A 24318-nucleotide genomic window follows, 5' to 3' on the forward strand; every position below is an offset into this window, starting at 1 on the left:
AGTCATAGCCGTAAGTTAATTGTGTCTTAACATGTTTCTTACTAGAACTATATATACATATCTATTCACATTGAAATTGTCTGGACTTTAAAAGAGACTGTGACCCCTTGAGTTTGTTTCGACATTTCTTCTCAGGGTAGTCAGATAGGAAATGTCGACTCCAGCGTTCTCAAAAAAATAAGAAGACATGTAAAAGTGATGATATATCCTACTTACAGAATAAATGATTTCATTTCATTTCATTTCATATATTTAAACAAGCCATAATAATGATAGAAGTTGTTGGAATATATGAAAATGACGTGTTTTCGTTAAGACTCGCAAATTGAACATGTCACTTTCTTACATTTGAGGGATTCGATCTGCATTAAGGCTAGTAAAAATGTTAATAGTATATGGAGGAAAATAGTTCTTGTAAGAGAAATGTAAAAACACATTTTTTATGGAAATGATTTTAACACATTCTAATACAGTGTTAGTAATATTCTCAAAGTCACGTTGCTAACAAATTGGCTTTAAGTAAATACTCGGATGATAGAGGTCGGATTTTTTTGTTATTTTTTTTTACTTTTTTTGTATTATTGTAACATGAAACACTATAGATATGAAACATCTCGTAACCATTCGTCTGTCTTTCTCATTTACACAGATAAGTACGCACTAGGCTGATAGACATATTAGCCAATCAAATGTACGCATTAACGGATTGGGTTGGCTAATAATCTCTCTACCTAGTGCGTTATAAGTATAACAGGATCAACATTGGTTAAGACGTATGAAAAGGGGACAAACCATTAGTACCATTGTTATTTTCAGATAAAACTACATTTTACATAAAACATACAATTTAAATCAAATTAGACCATGCATCGCCAATTCTCACGGACTTAACATTACCGATTAATTTTTTCGATTTTTTAAACTTTTTATTATTTAAAAAAGTATATCTGGATAATAATAAAATACTATAAACGAGTAGCTATACATTATACTAATCACTGTTTTAAATGCTTATGCATTTATCGATCATTTTGCGAATCCAATCCAATCTCCATTTTAACGTCATAGAGATATAACACTGAAAGCTTCTATTGAAGATCAAATTTACATACATTTAATTGACGATACAGTGGTTTATACACCCGAACAAAGCTCACTTTAAGATCTTAAGAATGTATTCTTAAGTTCAATGATGAATGCCAATCTTAAACTGAGCCTCGTTTCGATAACTGATGTTTGTATTGTAGTTGTTAGTCGTAAATGTGTATTTATGTATTGTGTATGTATAAGTGTGAGAGCTAAATCCCTATAACGTTTTACTCCTGCACCACAATGGAGATAGTGATTCCGCATCGCTAACTGGCCGTCGACGTCGGCTGCAAGGGCGCGGACGCGATTGGAGAATTTACTGAAATAAAAATTAATGTTCTTTTGAAAACAACAATTATTAGAAATTTATTTCAGTCGGTAGTAAATACCTAATCGACAGTTCGCCGTGTAACTTGCGAGTATTCATAATAATAATAACTTTGAGTCCAGAAACATAAAAAATTTGATAGTATACCATAAGGAGTTTACAGTTCAATTTTTATATCACTATCTTTTACTCGGAATTATTTATTGCTTTATAAAATTAATTAGCGTGTATCAAAGACGTCTCCCGTTAAAATGGCCATTATTTAAATATTGTTTCTATACCTGAACAGTTATGAGGCGCCGCATTTTCTATATTAAATTCAGAAATACTTACTAGTTGGCGTATTGACTTCGGAGTGGGGCGTGAGGTTCGACTGGGCCATCAGTTTCTGCCGCACTTCGCGTATCTTTAGCTGCAGAGCCATCTTTGTTGGGAATATGTCCATGTGAGTAGCCTGAGTAGTCACAATATTTCATTAGTAAATAGATGTAATAACTTAACAACGAATTATGATTGTGTGCTGTATTAGGATAGTCAATATTTGAAACGAGATAAAATGTAAATCAGTTGTTCCCTTTTGAAACAAATTGACAAAAAAATTTATAAAAGCATTTGTTGCTTTAGCTAATACGATACTTTTCATGAAACTTCAGAGAGTGTCGTAGTATCTTGTTGCGATTATTTTATTTACCATTTATTAAAAATATTCTATAAATAATAGTAATCAAGAGTCGGCTCTATTTTGAGATCAGATATCTATGAAGATTTACTGTATGAAATAGGATAGGCAGTTTGCGTCACGTTCCCATGGTCCATGGTTTTTGCCTCCTCGCAGGTTAGGTTTTTATCATTAGGGAGTTCGGTGTTAGTTTTGGAGCTCTCTTCATGAATAGAGTAGCAGAATAATTAGTACGCGGTAGTCGCGTGTGTTACCTGGAAGTGCGTGGTGGCCTGCGTGGTGGGGAACATGCCGTGCTCCTGGAACAGCTTGAGCACGAGATGGCGGCGCTGCTCCAGCACGCGGCGGTGGCCCGCCTCGCCGCGCGCCGCGCCCGCCGCGCCGCCCGCCGAGCACGGCGTGCGCGGGGACATCTCCTCCAGGCCCTCCGACGACACTGCGGGGCAGGCGCGTGAGAATACACATCAAACCTCATGGCCAGCACTGGACAGTACTACTGACCCGTGCTGGACACTACACGGGAGCAGAGTGACGACGTGACTCCAACCTCATGGACCAGCAAAGGTCACTACCACTGACGCGTGCTGGACTGTTTGCATTATGAAATAGAGAACGCGCGCAAACACATAACGACAACGACAACGACAACAGTTATAAAAAAATATCACAATTTTAATTTATGAACTGTATTACTCAACTTTAAATTGATAAAAAATTTAGTTGAAGCGATTGTAAAAAAATATTATTCCGCAATCCATGACATCCAATATTTTTTAAATACAAATATAATACAGTATATAGTCATCGGAAATAAAATAAAAATACACATACCTCTATAAGTATCCAGATTGAAATCTGGTCCGAAGAAAGTGTTCCCAACCAGCTTGTTGGTGGTTGTATGCGGCGTACCATACGAGTGCGGGGTGGGCATGCCGTTGCCGTTCATGACCTCGGGCTCCAGCTGCGGCGTCACTACTGTAGGCTCATCTTCTGTTGGTTATCAATATTGTAACAATTAATATGGTTGATATATTATGAGATATCGCAAAAACAAATCAGTATTGAAGTGTAAAACTTATGCGTATTTTGTAATTTGTAAACTGTGTCATTGGCTGTCGCAGCGGCAGTTACTGTGACGATCTTGGGGGCGACGTAGCCCGAAATTGCAAAATGTAAAGTACTTTGGACGGAGAATAAGTAGGCCTATCTAGTAGTAAGATCTTACTTAGGCTAATTAAAAAAAGTGGATAAACTGAACTCAAGAAAGGTGAAAAACATCGTATAATTCCTACATATCTTTTCAGATTGAAGAGACAGTTTGCTTCATCTTTGCCGCTGCAAATCAATTATTAACTACCTATTATTATTATAATTTAAATGGGTATCAATCAGATCAATAAAATCAGTCAAAAAAGAGTACTTACCCATTTTGCTGTGTTTCTTCCTCATGGTATAAAGTTGCGGACTCCTAGGCACCACCATAGCGCTCGGGCTGCAAGCCTCGGGCTTGAACTGCGGCAACGTGCTGAACTTCTGCTCAAAGTTCACTGTCTCCAACACTCTGTAGAAAGCAATTGTACTTGGGTAAGAAATGCATATTATTTTATAGATATAGAGGTTAAGAAAGGTAAGTACGTACACTAATCAGGTCAAGAAAGAGACTCAGAACAGTTTCGATTGTTTTAGAAAGGATGCCCAGCAGTTGGATTACTATGACTAGAGTTGTATGTCTAAGTTTTTATACAGATAGAATGCATTGTAACATCGTAGAAAGTATGTATATCTATGAAATACATCCTGTATACTGAATACATTAAGGTTATTAAATGATGCAACGGTTTACCCACGCGTGTTTATCAGGATTTCCCGACTAGTTTCGGACCCAACCGGAGTCCTTAATCATAAGCTGACGCCGTGGGATCGCGAGTCGAACTAGTCGGGCACTCCCGATAAATCGCGTGAATAAACCGTTGTATCATTTAATAATGAATCAGTCCCACTATAGTTACTATTAAAATACATAAAGTTATTCGAAAACCTTAAATTATACATAGTTCTCTACTTTTCCATTAGATAAAATAGTGTAAAGAGCCACATACTTGTCCCTGCCGTCCTCATTCCTCTTCTTGAAGAGGCTCTTCTTGTGCGAGGGGCTGGGCAGGTCGCAGTGCTTGGGCGAGGCCGCGTCGTCGGAGCTGGCGGCGCCGCCGGCGTCGTGCCGCGCGAGGGCGCCGCTGCCGCCCGCCGCGGACGTGGCCGGCTCGCTGCCCGTCGAGCCTGTTGACGTGCCTAGGGGATTATGAGATGTGACTTCTTGGTGCTACAAATTCTTCCCTTTTGTTGCCTATTCACAGCCGAAGCGAGTAGGCCGAAATGTTAAGACTTTAAGCTATAAATATACAGTTTTCGTCATTAAAGAAAAATATACTTTGTGAAATTTTTATATTGTGATTCTAACCAGAAAGGAAACATTGTTAGCATATACAATTAAATAGATACAATAATTTCTTAAGGCAGTTTGAATCACATTTACATTTATTAGATTACAATGAAGAACAATGGGTAGACTTTTGACAAATAGAACAATAATTTCAGACTGTAGGGGAACAAAGGTTTATTAGGTAAAAGTAAAACGTTATAGGTACCTCGACTAAGTCTCTTCTGTAAAGGCGCTCTGCCAAGCTGCGCCGGAGTTGGTGCTAACGGGAATGGACGGGTTTCTTCGACAGATGAATGCCATTGGCTACAAAAAATTAGGAAAAACATATATTATTGCTAAATGGTTTAACGTAACTCAATAAAGTTTCATGTTGTTTTGGAAACCTTATAAAGAGTAGTTGCATAGACTTTGTTGTATGTTTCTTATTCATGTTATTCGTACCACATACCGAAGTGGTACCATGCAAATAGTTTGACTCGTAACCCACATATTTAGTAACGATTTAGTAACGTAATACGTCAGGGATCGTGCTGCTAGATTGGGTCGCAAACAAACTAAAAGCTAGTAGGGCATTACCTACTCGATAGTAAATTGTTATAAATAGTTATTCAATCCAAGAAGTGCTTTACATTTATGTTTTGGCTCTACATTTTGAAGTATGCAGTACTCACGTGGCAGGCTTGGGCGCGGTGTTGGTGTTGCTCTGCGACACGATGACGGACTGCGCGGCCTGCACGCTCTGCGCGGGCTGGGGGGTACTCTTCGGGGTCTCTACTTCTGTGAACAATTACAGCTTTAAAGTACCCGACTAAATAAAGTTACTACGTTTCTAAAGAACCAGTAACTTTAAATATAAATATTCGTGATTTTTATTTTTAAGTTTTTATTTCAAGTAGTCCGTATTCCAGGCACTTTCAAAACGTTACAATTATTCCATTAAAAAAGGTCATAAGACACAAGGCCTTATTCTTCGAAAACGAAACTGTGTTAGAAGTCGTCCGGCGACGGATGCGCGGCTTTACTAGTATTAACTACAAGTTAAATAGGACATTAAGTAGACAATTGACATTTAGAAATCACTTGCTTCTGCAATAGACAAACAAAAGTGTAGTATCAGAAGTAAGTCAGAAAACAAAATAATGTTTTATTTTTAAAGTCAGATTTTTCATAACTAAATGATTATAAACTACACAATTATTCAATCCACTTCAACAAAGTCATAATCCAATTAGTAGTACGGTGAGCAAACAAAACTCACCCGTATTGAAGGTTGGCACATAAAGTCTTTGTAGATGAACGCAGTGCATCGACTGGTCTGAAGCGGGACTGTCCGACGATTGGCTCGGCTTTAAAAGCAGGTTGCCGGACGCGTCCAGCGACAGGGTGAGAGGACCTGGTAAAACACAATATATTACTGTATCACACAAAATATGGCGTGTATTATCAGCTGCATATGGCGTTCAAGTGTTAATATGGGTAATAATGTATATCAATACAACAGTAGAGGATATTCGAGTATGTCAGTATAACAGTAGAGGATTTATAATTTCAAGTAAACTTACAGGGCGAGTTATCACCAATACTCCTCTTGACGATAGTGAAGCTCTTCAGCACGGGGTTGGCGAGAGGCGTCGTCAGCGGCGTGGACGTCGGCGTCGAGATCGTGTTGGACATGCCGCTCGATATTACCTACAATATGCATTAACATGAAGGTGATGGAGAATCAATAAACATTTATTGAATTGCACTTATGAAGAATTCTAACTTCTATCTTGTCGTCAGACCAATCTGTCGATTTGTGTATTAGATACTGAAAAATTTACTTTTTAAGTTTATTAAGTAAACAAGCTAAAATATAATTTTAGACTTTTTATTAAAAAAAAACACGACTTCCGAATTAAGGAATTCAATCTTTACATCGCGGGGTGTTTTCACAGTATTTCAAATTACACACAATCACAAAGGCACCCAGACTCAAGACAAGCATTCGAGAATCATACAAATGCTTGTACTACGCCATGATCGAGACTCATGGCGACTCATGGCGCTCAGTGGGTTTGGCTAAGTGACCATCATCCACCCGGCTCCCGCACAGTGAGATATGACTCAGCTACTCATCCCGTACCTGCACCCCGCACGTGGAGGTGGGCGAGTTCATGATGGAAGCGATGGCGTTGTCGAGCGCGGCCTGCGCCGACAGGTTGGGCGTGCCCAGCGAGATGCCCTGCACGCTGTGCGACAGGCTGTGCGCGCTGGCCCCCCCCGCGCCCGCCGCGCCCGCCGCGCCCGCCGCCTGCGGGGAGCTCGCCACGGCCTGCGGCTTGCTCAGCTGCGTGAATGCTGTCCATTGCCTGTGGTTCTCATCTGGAAGGTACAGTTGGGTGTGAGTATGTCATCGTGTAGAAGAATCTTGCTTTTTTATTTTCGGGGTGGTCTATCTGTATCTGATCAACGAAAACACGATGCAATTTTGAAAGACTGTTTCTTTTTTATTAATGTCAAATACCTACCTCATTTGAGACTAATGATATCACAATGGAGTAGTTTATTAGACTCAGAATGAAGACTAAGACCAAATGACCCTCTAACTTACACATATAGTAAAACTACAGTCATAGTAAGTTATCATGTATCATGAAAATTATACATACAAACAAAGAAGTTATAAACTTACTTGTATCAGCGTGAGTGGATTTAAATGCACCACCAGTGGGTTGGAAGCCCTTAGGTCCTCCTGGACTGGACGCAGTTATCCCGCCCAGAAGATTGTCAGACGATCCAGCGCTGAAATATAAAGATATCATTAGATTTACAATAATTTGCAGGAAGAAAGACTATACGCTAGAGAGTTTAATATAACACGGAAATAATCGAAATGAGAATCTCTTTCGAGAAATTTGAAAAGGCACATAAGTTTAAAAAATAGTGGCTCATCGTTGTCTGCTAGCCCATGTACAAAATCAGCTTGAAAAAAAATTTGTAAATTCCACTTGAAATATTAAATAACTTGCTTACCGAGCTTTAATAGGTTTAGGCCTTCGGGTGTGGTCGTGATGCGACGGCAAGTAGTCCCTGGTATCCAGTCCTTCGGAGTCCGAGTCGGTCACCTTCTCACCACATTTGAGATCGATCTCTATGCTCTGGACCGCAGGGGGCGGTTCTTCTGGTTGCGATGGCTGAAATTTGACAAAATACATTAAATTACATATTTCATAGTCCGCTTGCATTTACCAATATCGGTTATTGTGCAATAGTAATAAGTATGGTGTGGTTTGCGTCGACAGTAGGTGTACGAAATAAGAAGAAATAAAATGTTAAAAATTAACTACAATATGGAAATCAGCAAGTTTAAAATTCTAGTGCTTAAGCTACTTGTGTCTCGATACAAAGTGATTGTAGCTGAAATGTGTTCAGGAGGCTTATATATCTTATGGTGTATATAGACTTTGATTGCTCGATGTGCAAGTAGTAGGACATACCATTTGCTCATCGTCGCTAAGCTGCGGCGATCCGATGTGGTTGTACGAAGCCACAGGCACGGGCAAGTCTGAACTAGCTGACAGAGCACCGCTGAGACCCACTTCAGACGGAGTTCGTGGACTCTGTAAAGATAAAACATTTATAAGAAAACAAAGATAAGGAAAATGTGTAAAAATTAAATTCTCCCAAGTGTAACTCACTTGTAAGTTTCCACAAAAACTTCCCTCATAACTTACAAAGTTTGAACCATCCTAGCAATGGCAAATTATTTAAGTAATTGTATGAATGTATTCCATACCTGTGGCATGGATCCAGTTGGATCTTTACTGCTAGACGACTTCCTGCGGTCTTTATTGCACCATTTCCATTCCGGATGCGCTTTGAAGTGGGCTTCTTTTACCTGAGAGAAAATATTATAATTGTAACAAAGACCTGATTGAGATACTGATTATTGATTTCGAAATATATCCTCTATGAAATATATTATTATGTATATTATGTACCATTAGCTGTTGTCCGCGGTCTAACCCGCTAGAAATCGAAAATTATGTCACGGGAACATAAAATCGGGATAAAAATGTATCCTATGTGTAAATCCAGGTTATAAACTATCTGTGTACCATCGTCTAAATCCGTTCAGTAGTTTTTGAGTGAAAGAGTAACGTTTTCACGTTTATAATATTAGTAGCATTTTAAAATGCCTATCCGAAGTTATTTAAATTGAGAGCGACAACATAAGACCCAAGGTACTTAAAACTAAATAACTTCAGACATTTATATATTCAAACATTATACGACAAATTTAGTGCTCCTTTACAAAAAAAAAAACAATACTTCATACAGAAATCTCAATATATGTGTACTGACCTCGCTAGCCAGCTCATTGTACTTCTGCTTCTCCTCAGGCTTGAGCGAGTACCACCACTCGCCGAGGATCTTGCTGACGGTGCGGTTGTCCTGGTTCGGGTGCATCTGGTGCACGATCTGGCGGTGACGCTTCGAGAAGATCATGAACGCGTTCATGGGCCGGCGGATACGGCGCTCCTTCTGTACGATTTCAAGACAAACTTGAAGCTCCAATAGGAACAAATTTAAAAGATGAAACGTTAAGGACTATGTTCACTACTGTTCACAGAGCAAAAATATATGGAGGGTAAGTAGATATTTCTCCGGATTTCGGGAGAAAGAGATTTGTTATTGAAGATTTTGACTGAGTATCAATAACTTGCAGTATTTTATTTAATTTTAAGATGCTGATAAAATAGTGTTATTTAGTCTCCACCTTAGTATAAAGCTTATTATAATATACCTATATCTATGAAAAAAAAATTTAAAACAAATATTTAGACTATTTTACCTTTTCCTGTGTAGCAGGAGAGTTGAGCGCTGATGTGTTTTGCGAGGGTCTCTTGGTAGAGTCGTCGCCGCCGGTCCCAGAGTCTTCGCTTTCAAATACCTCATCATCTTCATCAGTGCACATAGGAGGATCTGGGAAAGAATAACACATTTTAATAAGTTACAGATGTGTACCTTATTGACTGCCCTTCAAGGGCTTCTGAGTAATAGTAATAGCGCTTCTGTGTAAAAAGACTGGCTTATGCCATCAAAGAAATGTATGAATTGTCGGATCTGTTAAAACATGTGGGATGCAGTGGCCGAGGTGGTCTTTCTTAGGCATGCCAGCCTAATAACTATGCTTTTTGCGGAAGCAGCATGGCACTATCGGCATACAAAACTATTGAAATTTCGTAAAAAAAAATATTTCCCGTAATTACAGATATTAATCATTTAAGTAGTATAGGTCCATACCGCCAGCCTCCGTCTTGATCTGGTCCTCAGTTTTGATGAGCGGCGCCGGCGTGTGCGGCGTGTGCGGCGTGTGTGGGGTGCGCGGCGTGCGCGGCGTGCGCGGCGAGGGCGGCGCGGCCGGGGCCGGCGCCGCGCCCGCGCTCGGCGGCGGGGAGCCGCTCAGCAGCGGGACCAGCGACTGCCACGGGAACGTGTTGCCCGACACTAAACAACATACAGCTATTCATATAGGTTCTCTAAGTAAAGTTTCCGTAAGTACGCATTATCGGTTATCAGTGGCTGAAAAAATATAAATCTTGAAATCCACGCTTGCTCATTACCAAGAATTATAAACGTAAAATTCGCAGTTAGTCACTAAGCGTATAACATAGGTAGAAGTATAGAGAAGTCATCTTAATACTAAAATATTAAAACATTAAAAAAATGACAACCTGTTTTTTTTTATGTTAAAGGAATCATATTATTACCACATACACAAAATATTGAGAAAACAGCTTTAAAGTCACTACTATAATTACGTCGCCATTAAGTCTACAATGCATCAACTTCACCAAGCACGTACGCCATTCAAATCCGCCGATAGTTCGGTAGATAGCATTCACAACATTCACAAAACGCATATCATTAAAGAATTGAAATATGTACTCACCGATAATCGTGTGTGACGTAGGTGGCGGCAATACCGGCAACAACTGGTTCGGGTGGACGATCACCGCGCTGTTCACGTTGTTTACCTATGACAGATGTATTAAAGGTTTTAAGTATGGTGGTAAATATTTTTTGGATGATGTTTGGCTTAACAAAATGACAAGTCAGTCTACGCCACTTGCCAAGGAAGACTCCCTTTTAAGTACATTTGAAGGTTTTTATTCGTAGTCATTTCTAATGCCTTACTGACCTTGTCTGGATCTAAAGAAGAGCTAGTAGTATCATCATTACATTACCAAACGAATTCTGCCATTAAAGACGGTCAATCCATTAACATCGTCTACAGTGTCTTTCTAATTGCATGCAAAATATTTCATAATGATAAAGAAATTACGCAACTGGATTTTTTATCATAATTAATTGATAATCGATCACAAAAGACGTCATATTAATATGTTACATATTTTGATTTTATTTAAGTTGATTGCTGGGCAACTGACACAAAAAATGTTATGACTTGTTACATAATGTGGACTTTCGGATTTTGTCTGTTAAACATACGCCGTAAACCCTCTTTAAAACAACTTATTACACATGTTAAGTATCTATACAGATTCCAAGGTCAGACCGAGTATTATTGGGTTTTTCCTTTAAGAAATTCTCAGTAACATATGACATTGTTACTACCTAACAATAACCTGTATAACGTCATTGAATCTGATTATATATAATACTACTAGTATATCCGGTGAATAGAGGTGTCTGTAATTATATAATAGTTGTATGATCACATGATCATCGCTGAATAGGGCACGCGACGAATCTCTCACCGGGCGTGTTTCGTCTCATAAGTGTACAAGTGAAGTTACACTATGTTCTGAAATATTTCCTTTGGTTATATGACTCTGGTACACTATTATACTATAAAAACAAAAGCCGTACTTTTCCTGAGACTCCTTGTAATGGAAGCATACTTTTAGACGATATTTTCGCTCTATTAAACATCCCGTAAACGTGCGTTGGTTACCATTGAAGATTTTTGCAGTAGTTTAAGTAGAATGCGTGATTGGAGGGCTTGTTATGATCATGTATTATATTTTTAAATCTTTCAGTTGTTAATCGTTGACTTAATGATAATGTAACTTACATGATCACCGTTATCCAAGCTCCGGTGTTCGGGTTCCGAATCGTTGTTGTTGATTTGTTGTGTCAGATGATTCAGCCTCTGTTCAATCTGGAATTGAGTACCGACATAAGTAACTACAACACAAATATTCTCTCATCTGCAACGAAAATCCTAATTCAGTGTATCTGAAAGTTTTGGGCCGTCTACCGTAAACTTACTGTTATAAAACATCTACTGATAAATGCACGAGCTATCGATTACGTACTGTTGATACCTAGCAAACTATGGCTAAAATAATTTTGTGACTGAACCAAATTATTTTACAAACAAATTTTCAACCTCGAGATCATTCTAAACACATCAAGATATTATAATATGACGATAAAAGTTAATTCCAGAGATACCATTCATTGCGGGCAATGTGTGGGACTCACGCGTGGTTTCTATCGTCATCTAAATATGCCTTATTAGTATAAAACTCACTTGAACAGTTTCCGCCGGTTCGTTCTTAATAAACACGTACTTCTTTTCAGCAGTGTTCTGCGGCACCATGGTCACATAGTACCTCTTCACTGGGTCCTTGACATCAGGCTCCAGTACTGACAGCAGGCGCGCCTGCAGCGGCGCCGGCTTCAAGATCCTCTGTTTCTCCTCTATAACACGAGCCTCGGATAGCTCTGGGGGTCTATTATCAATAACATTACGAAGTATATTATTCTCTCTCTGCGACGCCGAATGGTCTTCGTCGTCGTACTCCGAGACTCTCCTATTCAGAAAATTTTCATGATTGTTTAATGGCGGCGACATTTCGGTGTCGCGGCGGTACTGGTCGTGTATCCCGTTCCGCTGGTGTATCGGCTGACGGTATATCGGTTCTACGTCAATCCCGTTTGAAGTTGGTATGGCCCTCGGGACTATTAAGTTGTGAGCTAAGTCGTTGGTACTGCGGATTGTGTTCGCAATACTTGTTTGCAAACTTTGAGTATTAATGTTATTCAAGTTAAGGGATATACTCGATGGCAATGTCAGGCTGGACAGAGTTGTTGTAGTAGCGTTTATGCTGGTGTGAATTGTGTTTTGAAGATTGAGTCCCGATGTCTGGACTCCAATGACGTTCGACTGGGATACGTTGTTCGTCTGAACGATTGTTGGACCATTCCTGTTCTCCACCTGAGAGACAAATGTCTAATTTAACTTGGTTTTGATTTTCGAGTATTTCTTGTTATCGATGTTAATTATATTGCTTCTAGTTATAGTACCTGATAATGGTAGTTTGGTCCTGGCGAAACTCGGATCACGCTTGTTGCTACACTGGCTGGAGAGTTGACACGGCTAGGTCGTACTAATTCAGGCCTAAAAAATAAAAAGCTTTTGGTTACCGTAAGAAACATTTGATGGTTGTTTAACTACTCCCTTTAGGGCCAATTTTTTAATCATCAATTAACTTTTATTTGAGGAATAAATATGGTCTTTTGACATATTTTCTATACAAAAGCTGTAAAAACGTCAAACATATTTGTCGAATAAAAATTATCTGGCGATTGTAAAATCGGCCTTTAGAGAAGCTTTATATTTCTGTTTGAAATTCTGAGTCTCAAAGAGACAAGAGCAAAATGAGTGGTAAATCAAAAATTTGCAATGGACAAATTTTTAAGAAATCAGGGGTTTAACGATGAATAGATAGGTGACCTGATGAGATGGTGGTGGTAGAGCGCGGCGGGATGGTGCGGCTGCGGCTGCGGCGAGGAGATGGGCACGAACAGGTTGTTGCGCAGCCCCGGCGAGCCGCCGCCGCCCACCGGCGACGCGCCCGGGCTGCCCGAGCGGGAGCTGCCCAGCGACACTGCGTGACAGGACAACATACATTAGGCACAGTTTAAGGCGATTGTGGGTCACTAACATGTTATTTTTCTGTCGATGTGCAATGACGTTAAAAAAAAACGTAAAGTCGTACGGAGCCTGAGCATGTACGCAGGTAAGATTTTGCTGTGGCAATTGTCTTTTAATTTCAGATATAACGTTTTAATTAAACATTTAAAAGTCGACCAACCAAAAATCTGAACAAAACCTAAGTTAAGAGTATCTTGATCGCTTTTCATAATCTAAATCCGCAAAATTATAAGTGCTGGGAACAAAAAGAACTATTAACTTGATTGACTAGGAATTTTCGGCCACCTGTGACCGATGTGTAATTTTTTACACTTTATAATTTAATGAATAGCAATAACAACATACCCAGCATATTAGCAGCCTCAGTTTCATCTGAGTCAAAGCGTCCAGTGACGCGGTAGTGCGGCGGCGTGGTGTCGGACTCTCGTGATGTCTCGTCACCTTCGACGCCCGTGCCGCTGGATGATAGGGATTTACTGCTACTCCTGAAACAAGTTTTGTTTGTTAAAGTGGAGGATAAATTAACTGAGAAAGAGGTTTCCTATATGGAGATGTGTTAATTGTGACGTCAATAAACTTCAGATAAGAGAAAATAGAACTCCTCACGAGGAGTTTACTGAGACTTTCTTCATTAAATCTAATATATATCTTGAATATCTTCTATCTAATATATAAAATTCCCGTGTCACGATGTTAGTACTCCACCGAGACGGCTTTACCGATTTTTACCAAATTTTGTATACATATTGGGTAGGTCTGAGAATAGAACAACATCTATTTTTCATACCCCTAAGTGTTAAGGGTTGCTCTAACTAAAAAAATATATTTTATTTTTTGGACGAAATTATTTGCTTTTATTTTTTTATAATGTGGCATTAAAAGATACATACAACTAGAAATAATTTATTAGGAAAAACTATTAACTAAACTATATTTATAGAATAAAGTTTATAGGTTTGTAACTTTGAAATGTTTAAATGTACTGCGTAGTCGTAATTTATATTTGTTTTTCGCATAAACACACAACAAATATATATTATATTAGGTAGAATAAATACTTATAAGTATAAACCCATTTGAATGTGGTTTTGTATACAAGATTACAAATTTCCTGTGTATACAAAATTTATATTATAATAAATCGGGAAAAAACATATATTGCTTATATATGCCGTCGTTTCTAGTCCTTTTTTACTTGTCTAGGATTATTATAACTGTAAATATCCTAATTCATGAGATAAAGGGCCGAGTGTGATATTAATACACAATAATAGATTTAAAAAATCTAAATACCCACATTATTAAATGTCAGTCCATTCACATTTTATCAATGTCGGTGAAGCCGTTTTTATAGTTGAAAAATGCATTGTCATCGGGTTTTAAGCTACCCTGAAAATTTCAGCTTGATAGCTTATCGGGAAGTGCCTCAAAATTAAGTTACAAAAATCTTACCAGAAAGACAAATAAACAAACAAACAAGAAAGTGAGTGTATAAAAACGTGGCAAAAATCCTTTCTGACAAAGCTTCAAGCTTACCTCTGCTGCGGGGTATGAGCAGAGCCTTGAGCTAGCGGAGTGTTTGAGGACCTGGTCACGCCCCGTAGCGACAGATGCCTTGAACAGAACCCGCGCCGCTGGCTCTCCTTGGTGCAGCCGTCCTTGGAGCAGAGGCGCCGCCACTGCTTGCCGTTGAACTTCTTACGGATGCCAGTGGGAGTAGACACCACGTCGCCCTTCTTATATTTGTGCGGGGTCGCCGCTTGAGATCTGGCGAAAATTTAATCATTATTAACATACTTAGGTAAACGTGTATCATATTTTAGACTCTTACATTTTTTTTTATAAACGACTCCCGCTCTAAGGAATTTAATCCTTGTGTCGCGGGGGGTTTCACAAACATACAAATATTTTGTGTTCTTCTAACATCTTAGAAGATTCTGCTTAGACTAAGAGGTTTCTTCGATTTCAGTTGCAGCTGAAAATTCCTAGATGCTCAGTTGCAAGCAGAACAAAACACAATAGTATGATTAAAAGATGTATCTCAAGTCTTTTAGAAATATTATAGTTTAAGTTACCTAGGAGTGGGAGGTTGAGATCTGGGTGTGAGGCTGCGCTCCAACAAGCTGGAGGTGCTTCCTCGGCTCTGAAGACTACTGCGTTTGCTGTTGCTGCAGTCTGCGGACAAAATATGCTGTTAGGTATTTCCAATATCAATTATATTTTCCAAACTTAATTCTCCAAACTTTTCGAAATGAATATAAGTATTTAGGGAAATTAATAATAGAAGACCATTGAAATTGCACCGAAGAAGTCAACGAAGCTGGTTGTGACATGGAAACGTTAGTATTTTTGATTTGTTTACAGGCAGCAATTTTGGTATAGCTTTCTTGAGGGCGCTTCTCAGTGTTGTACCATAGTTAATTATGCAATTAGGACGTCACCTTATAATAAAAAAAAACGTAGCGCAATTAACAGCTTGCATTCATAACATTAAGTATTTTACATATGACGCATACATTCGTGTTAAAAAGCAACATTTTTAGTTTGAAACGCTGCCACGCTGCGTACCGTTATATATGTAAATGTATCACAAAAGCCTTGCTTATAAAATATGATCTTAACAATTGCATTCGAAACTCAACAATCAATTATAACTGTCAAAATACCCGGATATTATGCTTTTAGCGATTCTGACGTTATCACGATCACATTAAAATTATTAAAAGCCTACGTGATAGTTGAAAGTACGATAAATATTACATTTCACTAGTAATAAACATGATTTTTGAAATATCAATTAAAATGTCCGTGTGGGAATGCAAGCCTGTCGTTAAAGGTGATATATCTGAAGTAAATTTATGGATACATCATAAACATTATCATATTAAACGGATACTTTTTTTTAACAAAGTTATCTACAAAAATAGATTTAAATTTGAACTTTTTAATATTGCAGCATAACATAGTTTCCCTTGACATTAATCGTCACTCAACAAAAATGTACGATGCGATCGTGCCAACAATTTTTAATTACCTCAACTACAACAAGAAAGATATTCGAAAACATTATTACTCGCGAGATTTAAATTTCAGTCGACGTTCAAACAGCTTTATAATATGAATGTGAGTATGTTGGTTACGCTTTAACTATTAAACCACTACAACAATTTTGAGGATAGTGCTGGAATTGCTTTTTTTTCTGCAATAACCGACAATATCTAGGTTGCCAAAGTTGCGGCCAAAAGCTTATGTACATACATGTATTTAAAATTGTTAAGAATTTTAACGGCTTAACCATTTTGCCGTATAGGCTACTACCACCAAAGAAAAGATAACACCAGATACAAATAAACACTTTAAAAATGGGCCTTTAAAATACGCACTCCTTTAGTTGTCAAAATAAAAAAAGCGTTAGGAATGTATCACAACTGTTCTTCTGTGACTTATATACTCATACACAATGAGATGTCTAGACAAGCAAAAAATACAAAGAGCAGTCCTATCTGTTAAATTGTAAATCTATTGTTTCTTTTTATTCAAGTGTCTAAAGTCATTAGAAATAGTATAAAAAATACTAGTATGGATTGATACATTTAAGCTCGTTGTTAACTTCTTAAGTTCATGCACCCAATTAATTAAACGCTGCGAGTGGTCGTCTGACCTACACAACATAATTAATTTCTAAGATATATCGAAGATTAGACCAAATTTTTTGTCAGTAAAATTTCTGATTGGAATTAATTATCAATAGTCTTTAAGTCTTTTGTTTTATATTTATAATACGTGATATGACCTACAATTTGATTATTTTTAAATAGGCGATGCGAAGCCCGCGGCTTTATAAAAACTAACGTTCTTAAGATTAAAAAGACATTACCCATAATGATTTACTTTAGCTATAAAATAGTTTGCTATTAATTTTACTAAAATAGCAAAGAATGTACTGTTTTGTGGGCCTCCAGTTCATGAGTTACGCCGTCTACAACTACAATTAATAAACATATATTATAAAATATGTATAATGAAATATGAGTGTAAAGATCTTGTACCTATATTTATTAATTTTAATCAAAAACAGTCGCTCAACCAAAACTATAGCAATACTCCATCGACTCGATACTCGATAGCAACAAGACCTCGTGAACGAATATCACATATCTATATAAATAGCTGTTTAAAATTATTACCGTGTAAAAGGCACGGCTGACTGTCCACAATGGTATGCACTCTACCTAAACTTACGTATGGAAGTGAATGTTGGGTGTAGTGTAGCTAAATGCATGAAAGTAGAACTATTTCTGTGAAAATGCATTCTTTCCGTAGCACGTGTGTACAACCGTTTGACAGATCGACCAAAATTATAACTATGAGATTTTAATGTTTGTGTTATATAATTAAGATTTTGCTGTATAGCTATTAACATTTATATAATTAAAAAAAATCATTTTCAATAATTCCTTTAATGATTTCTGTTCTTTTCGATTTAAATTTTCTCCAGCACATTTATAGCCCGCGCGGGCCAATTAAGTAAAAATTTAATAAAGGATTAAAAATTTATTGAGAAGCTAAAAAGAAAATTAAAATCTCTTTCGGGTTGATCGGTCACCGATGGCCGACGTACATTAAAAGACCGTTCTTCATAAGTTTTATAGGTACTGTATAACAAGCATACCCATATGTGAGACATCAGCGGGGAACATGATGTCCTCCCGGCGAAGATCGTCGTCGCTCTCGCCGTAGTCGTCGAAGGCGCGCTTGCGCAGGTCGTCCATGGAGCCGTTGGACAGCGCGCCCACGGTCACCACGCCGCCAGCGCCCGCGCCCGGCATCGGTGATGATGTGTAGAAGTTGTCGCCACCCATCTGAGTGAGAAATAAATGAATTATTTTAAGCAAAGACCATTTTTAGCAAAATCAGAACCACAAATCATATAATGGTTTTTTAGGATACAGTTCACTTTACAGTAAAAATTATTGGTTATATCACACAAAGTTTACAATCAATTTAATTCCATGAGGTATTTTTAAAGTAATAATAACCTATCACTTATCTGATCAAAAGTTAACTATCATAATTAACTATATTAAAATTGCACTCAAAATTACTGGACTTGTACTACCATAGGTACTTCTTTTATGTTGGTTTTTTTTTTACCGTATTGTACATGTAATATTTGAAAAATAAATATGCAAATAAAACATTTCAAAATCAAAATCAAGTTTTTATTTCAGATAGGCCGTTTCCCTGGCACTTTTAAAAAGTTGGTGTGAGTTGGTGTCAGTGGTGACTCTAGTTGCACGATTCCAAAGTGTTATTCATATGGAAAAAAACCGGCATTTTTTATTCACATATATTATACATAATGGCAAAATAATCGCGGGTTCGTTACCTGTGTAGGCACATGATGTATGCGCATCGCCGGGTGCAGGGTGGACGCGGCGTGAGTTCCAGCGTCTTCTAACTCATCAGCCCAGGGCGGCTGCAGGAGCCTGATGTCCGCTCGCTTCACCTCCACCATCTCCTTGCAGAGGTCGCCGTCTGATACCTGTACCAAGTTTACATTAAATGAAAATGTTCCACTGTCGAACACCTTCATAGTCTTATAAGTTACCTTTAATTCAGAGTTCGGATTTTATTTAAGGATGTAACAAGGACAAAATTTGTGGTTTATACCTAGTAGTAGATTTAAGAGTAAGAAGTAAAAAAAATCGCAGAGGAACTTTAGATATAGTTAAAGCTTATCTTTTACATAAAACTTTTGGCAGTATTAAATATGCCAGCAACTTAACCTTTACATTGATATTGGTTTAACGAGTTTTCGTCATACATAAGCATGTCTATAATATTATATCGCAGGTTACATATACTTTAACCGTTAATATTATTTGACCGTTTTTGGAGTTGAACTCTTTAGAAGGTGATATACTAGATCAAAATGTCTTCTACAATGACATCAACAATTGATAACAGGTGTGTCATTTGTTTATTATACTATCGTGTAACTATCTACTCTCCACAGAGGTTAATCGTCTTACAACTGTACACAACAGGTCACCAAAATAAACTGGTCAACATTACCAATTAAAGAAATATTGTTCTGAATTTTCAATTCTGAAGTATCTATCCATATCTTCCATAATGAGGGATAATAATGTTGAAAGAACTCTTTTCCAATCGCTTAATGATCTTCAAAAAAACAAAGCTTACTAATAAAAAGCTTTTTCGACCTCTTAACGCTGATTCCCAATCGTTATGGCAACCACTTGAAAAAAGAATTGGCAAAATCACGGCTAAGCGCGTTTGAAGTACCAATTAATGTTTGAAGTAACATTCGGCACTCGTTACCTCAACTTACGCAAATATCAATAACAATATTGTTATTATGCAAGTTATCTATGTTTAGTAGCATTCTAGTCCACTAAGCAAATAACTGTGGTTAAAAGTCAATCACAACATTTCAGATAAGCATAGACATTATTTAACTTTTTTATTTAACAGATTACGGTCTAGCGCGCTCAATCGATGCAGCCTAGAAAACTAAACGAGGAAAAATATTCAGACAGAAACTAGTCCCCATGTTATTTAAATGTAAATTAGTAAATTAAAACGCGTGTTCAAGTATTAATTGACAATGCAATTACACATTTCAATTAATCTTAGACCTACACTAGACCAATATTTTGAAGCAAATCTTTTATTATTTTGAAACTGATCTTGAGAAACTGTTTTGTTAGACATTATTTTAAAACTATCGTTTAGTATATTAAATGCTTACCTTAACTCGTATTCTGATGGGAGAATTAAGCACTTCGTATACGAGGCCTTCAACGAAAACATTTTGCACGTTCTCCCGGCTGGGGTCCGTAGTCCTCACGACACACAGCGAGCCCATATGCAAGTGACTCATTTGCGGGCTCGCGTCACTAATCACATCGTTCTTGTTCATACCGAACACATCACTATATTCAACGGGGTCGTTCTCAAGCCCGTCGAACTCCACTACCACTTTACAACCTTCGGCCTGACGGATGACTCCTGGGACGTAGAGGCCGCGCTGTTTGGCGAGTACCCTGTGATCACGCCACTCGGACAGGTCGATGTTTGGGTAGGAGATGTAAGACTTCATCTCGGATGGAGGAGATGGGTGCTGGACTATCGGGGATGGCTGCATGACGGGTTGTTGGTAATGCGGTTGGTATTCCACCGGCAGAGGAGCGTTCACCGTGTTATTGTTTCCGCAATTCATTTCTTCTAGCACGGAGGGATCGAATTTCCGTTTCTTGGGCAGGTTGCGTACTGGTGCCTGGGTTGGTGTCTGTTGCGCAGCGGGCTGGGCATTCCCGCTGCTAGCGTTTCCAAGGTTCGTTGGATTCGCCATAGTTATATTTGGAGTAGGATGGGTCGATGATTGAGACAGGCTCACTGTGCCCACACTGCTTATCACTGAAGCAGGGATCTGCAAAGAAAAACAGAATATTAATTATGTACCGAGTATTTGAGTTCCAAGATATAAACTAAGGAGATAGTGAATTAAAAATGATTTACTATATTAGCCGTTCGTTTTCCTCGTTGACCTTTGGACTAGGCATGTTATTTATCTTGTTTACTGGCTTTAAATTATTGAGTAGTAGGTGCATCGTATCGCCGTTTTACATTAGCTAATTAGATAAGTATACACATTTTCCCTAAACACTTGGAACGATCAAAACTTACTTCGACTTCTATCAATATTTAATCCGACGCAGATTACGTAGAATCATAATAATATCTTTTAATTAATAAACAAAACTTAGTTCATAATATATAATAATCAACACACATTCATCACTATTTCATTCATTGAAAGGACCGCCATGAAATCAATGACGCGAGCGATAATATTATTCGTCATGAGCTCAGTAAATTCATAAGATATTCCTGTTGACATTAAATAACGATTCAAGTTGGTAATTATTTGTAACAGGTAATAAATGTAGTATATAATATAGCTGAAACCACATTAATTTGAAAGATAAATCAGTTTATTTTAGGCGCTATACTGACTGTCTCGCCTAATAAGGCAGCAATTAATATTTTAACAGCGAACTCGAATATAATATAGTTAGTACTGAATTTATGTACGAAGGTTCCTGTTTTATACCACGATTTAAAATTAATGTTATATTATGGACTTATACGAAAACAATAATTAGAGGTTACTGATGAAGGAGAAAAAATAGCAATTAAAACCTCTTTGGTATAATTTAATAACTACTATGTAAGTTTTTAGAGTGTATTAAGACACACCTCTCTTAGCACTGGCAGCCTAGATATCGCGGACATTTTACGCAGCAATTGACGTAACGGATTCCGACACCAATCCACGTGTCTGGATGATATCGAAGTCATATCGACTATCGATTGTATCATAAAAACATTTACAACCGATAATATCAGTAGTATCGCCGATAAAGAATTTCGATTCAAATATTTGATATAGTGTTTTATTGACAATTTTTTAGATCACGTCGCCAAAATGTATGTTAAAACTTTACATTTAAGTAGCTGATAAATTACAGAGTGACTAAGAACATAGTTTCGCCTACAGCAAAATATGTTGTAGATACTTAGAATTTAAACAAGATTTTTTCCTTGTCACGTGGTTTACTTTTTATTGTAACAAAACAGACTTCTGTTCAGCCCTAAATATATGAAAACTCTTAAGCGCAGCAGTATAGACCAGACAGTCACCAGACCTTTTTAAGAGGAATTTGCAGAAACTGGTAGCTCAAACTAATATAATACAAAATCTAAATAAAGTTAGCATCCTCCTCTCTTCTACATTGCCGTGCCCTACAGGGTCCATAGCGTACTATACTTATATTATGTAACACCTGTTTAACATATGGAGTGCAATAAAAGTACTGGAGCTATTGAAGCAAGACGAAAATTTTCGCCATATATTGTGACGTCACACTTTCGAAGCTACTACTAAAAACTGGAGGTCCAAACATAATAATGAATATAATTCGTTATGAATGATTATGAGTAACCGTCGAAGCTTTATCTGTATGTAAATGATGTTGTAGTGTGTGTGTTACCTGATCATCGATGTCTGCGTAAGAGTTGTGCGTGCGTACGTGCGGGTGAGCGGTGGCGGAGGCCTGCGCATGCGGGGCGCCGCCCGCGTGGGCTCGCTGCATCACCGCCTCCCGCTACCACCGATCACTCATCGCGCACGAAACGCATACCTGGCGGAAACAAGAAAGGTTTAATATAATGCAAAACACAGGATCAAGAGTGGTTGTACACAGGATCAAGTAGAGTATTTGCGTTGTTGTCCGTCAAAAACAGGATTCCAAAAATATTGAATACATATTTTTCACGCCAATAAAAATTTGGGAAGATTAAAAGCTATGAAATATATGGTAGTAGAGGCTAGTAACATCACTTGCTAGTAAAAGCGTACTGGTAACTGACGTCACACGAGATTTTATTTCACTGTATCAGTGTTCAGTTCATCTTTAGTTTACGAAATAAATGAAAAACTTCGTATCCGATATATTTTGAAAATCTGTCTAACGGACTTAACAGTTTTTTTATGTCAAATCCCCTATTTCAATGGCCAATGTTTATTAAGAATTGATAAAAATGACGAGCGTGAAGATTACATAGGATATACTATGAGATTCAACCCTTGGTATAGACTTGAGGTGGTCTCGTGAAAACTCCATAGCAGGCACATTAGAAACGATCTTAACTATATGACATTATGTTACGAGTGCCTATCAATAATCAGTAATATCTTCTACTCATTAACAAGATGCAAGGCATACAATAAAATATCTCTGAACAAAAGAATTAACTGACGTAAACTCGTGGGCTTGGCAACATTAAATAATGAACAAGAACATACAAAGCACGGTGGCTGATTTTTCTAAATATAAATTGTCAAAGAACAAATTCAATCAAATCTTGGTGTTGGTAGTAAACAGTGACCCATTATCTAAACATATGGCATTTTATTTAGCCTACAGGAAATGGTATCCTCACCGATATTTGCTAAACGAATTAGTCATGAAGTCATCAATAGATTTAATAACGCTACACTACACAGCCACAGCTGACTTGGGACAATGGTAGTAAATATTTGTTTGAAGTCATCAACAATATTAATGATAATTTGTAATTGATACTGCCGTCATTGTCATGTTATATCGCTTCAGTTTATGATTCATGGTCACTTAATTCTCACGGGCTCCTTATATTTTGAAATCACATTTTATTTGCTACAATTTGTACCATAAGTACATCTTATTGTTTTTTTTTTTAATAATAATATAATTAAAATTTGCTACGCGTATAGTGCAATATGAAACACTTATTGCCACATTATGATACAATGTTACATTAAGTAAGTACCTATATAATAAGTAATTATTGTAATCTATCTACAAAGACAATCTGGTCGGTTATTGATAATGAAAGGAAACGCATAATTAAGCCAACTCCTACAACTGCTAATTATACGTAAACTGTGTTTTGGTACGTCTTCATTTATCGACAATTTTAAACAGCTACTAAAGAATAACGCAGACCAAAATAATTGAACATTTATTATTTGAATTTGTAGATCGAATTTATTGTGTACCTTGCTTAAGGTACTTGCTTATTTTTTACACAATTTAGTTCAAAATTGCAAAAATTTAATTAAATTTATAATGTTAAAAAAATCAATGCTTTCGTTCCACACTGAAAATACATGCATATAAGCTAACATTAGTATAATTCGACCCACATACCAGCAGCATTAGGCTACTGACCTAATTACACTGTACCAAACAGGTATT

The 24318-nt window shown here is 37.6% G+C and overlaps 1 protein-coding gene across 5 annotated transcripts in view; it reads right to left on the bottom strand.

Annotated features, from left to right (window-relative positions):
* Positions 1-250: 250 nt before the first annotated feature.
* Positions 251-24318, bottom strand: part of LOC113499164 (putative transcription factor capicua) — a 30169-nt gene continuing 6101 nt past the window's right edge. Inside the window, exons 2-31 of one of the 5 annotated variants that reach the window (XM_026879518.1) lie at positions 22570-22719; positions 20265-20945; positions 18879-19034; positions 18162-18351; positions 15565-15664; positions 15026-15256; positions 13835-13974; positions 13289-13442; positions 12859-12952; positions 12083-12784; positions 11621-11707; positions 10475-10559; positions 9826-10029; positions 9374-9504; positions 8884-9063; positions 8315-8416; positions 8016-8138; positions 7552-7712; positions 7211-7320; positions 6662-6900; positions 6099-6225; positions 5795-5929; positions 5208-5313; positions 4742-4839; positions 4196-4385; positions 3521-3657; positions 2928-3086; positions 2351-2532; positions 1751-1871; positions 251-1413 (exon numbers count right to left, since the gene is read on the bottom strand). In XM_026879518.1, the coding sequence (XP_026735319.1) occupies positions 1406-1413; positions 1751-1871; positions 2351-2532; positions 2928-3086; positions 3521-3657; positions 4196-4385; positions 4742-4839; positions 5208-5313; positions 5795-5929; positions 6099-6225; positions 6662-6900; positions 7211-7320; positions 7552-7712; positions 8016-8138; positions 8315-8416; positions 8884-9063; positions 9374-9504; positions 9826-10029; positions 10475-10559; positions 11621-11707; positions 12083-12784; positions 12859-12952; positions 13289-13442; positions 13835-13974; positions 15026-15256; positions 15565-15664; positions 18162-18351; positions 18879-19034; positions 20265-20945; positions 22570-22671 (5235 nt within the window). In that variant the 5' untranslated portion in view covers positions 22672-22719 and the 3' untranslated portion in view covers positions 251-1405. The remainder of the gene's footprint in view (positions 1414-1750; positions 1872-2350; positions 2533-2927; positions 3087-3520; positions 3658-4195; positions 4386-4741; positions 4840-5207; positions 5314-5794; positions 5930-6098; positions 6226-6661; positions 6901-7210; positions 7321-7551; positions 7713-8015; positions 8139-8314; positions 8417-8883; positions 9064-9373; positions 9505-9825; positions 10030-10474; positions 10560-11620; positions 11708-12082; positions 12785-12858; positions 12953-13288; positions 13443-13834; positions 13975-15025; positions 15257-15564; positions 15665-18161; positions 18352-18878; positions 19035-20264; positions 20946-22569; positions 22720-24318) is intronic. The other 4 variants (XM_026879515.1, XM_026879516.1, XM_026879514.1 and 1 more) reach the window with 4 other exon arrangements.

The sequence above is a fragment of the Trichoplusia ni genome, chromosome 12 (genome assembly GCF_003590095.1).
Source record: "Trichoplusia ni isolate ovarian cell line Hi5 chromosome 12, tn1, whole genome shotgun sequence".
NCBI lineage: Eukaryota > Metazoa > Arthropoda > Insecta > Lepidoptera > Noctuidae > Trichoplusia > Trichoplusia ni.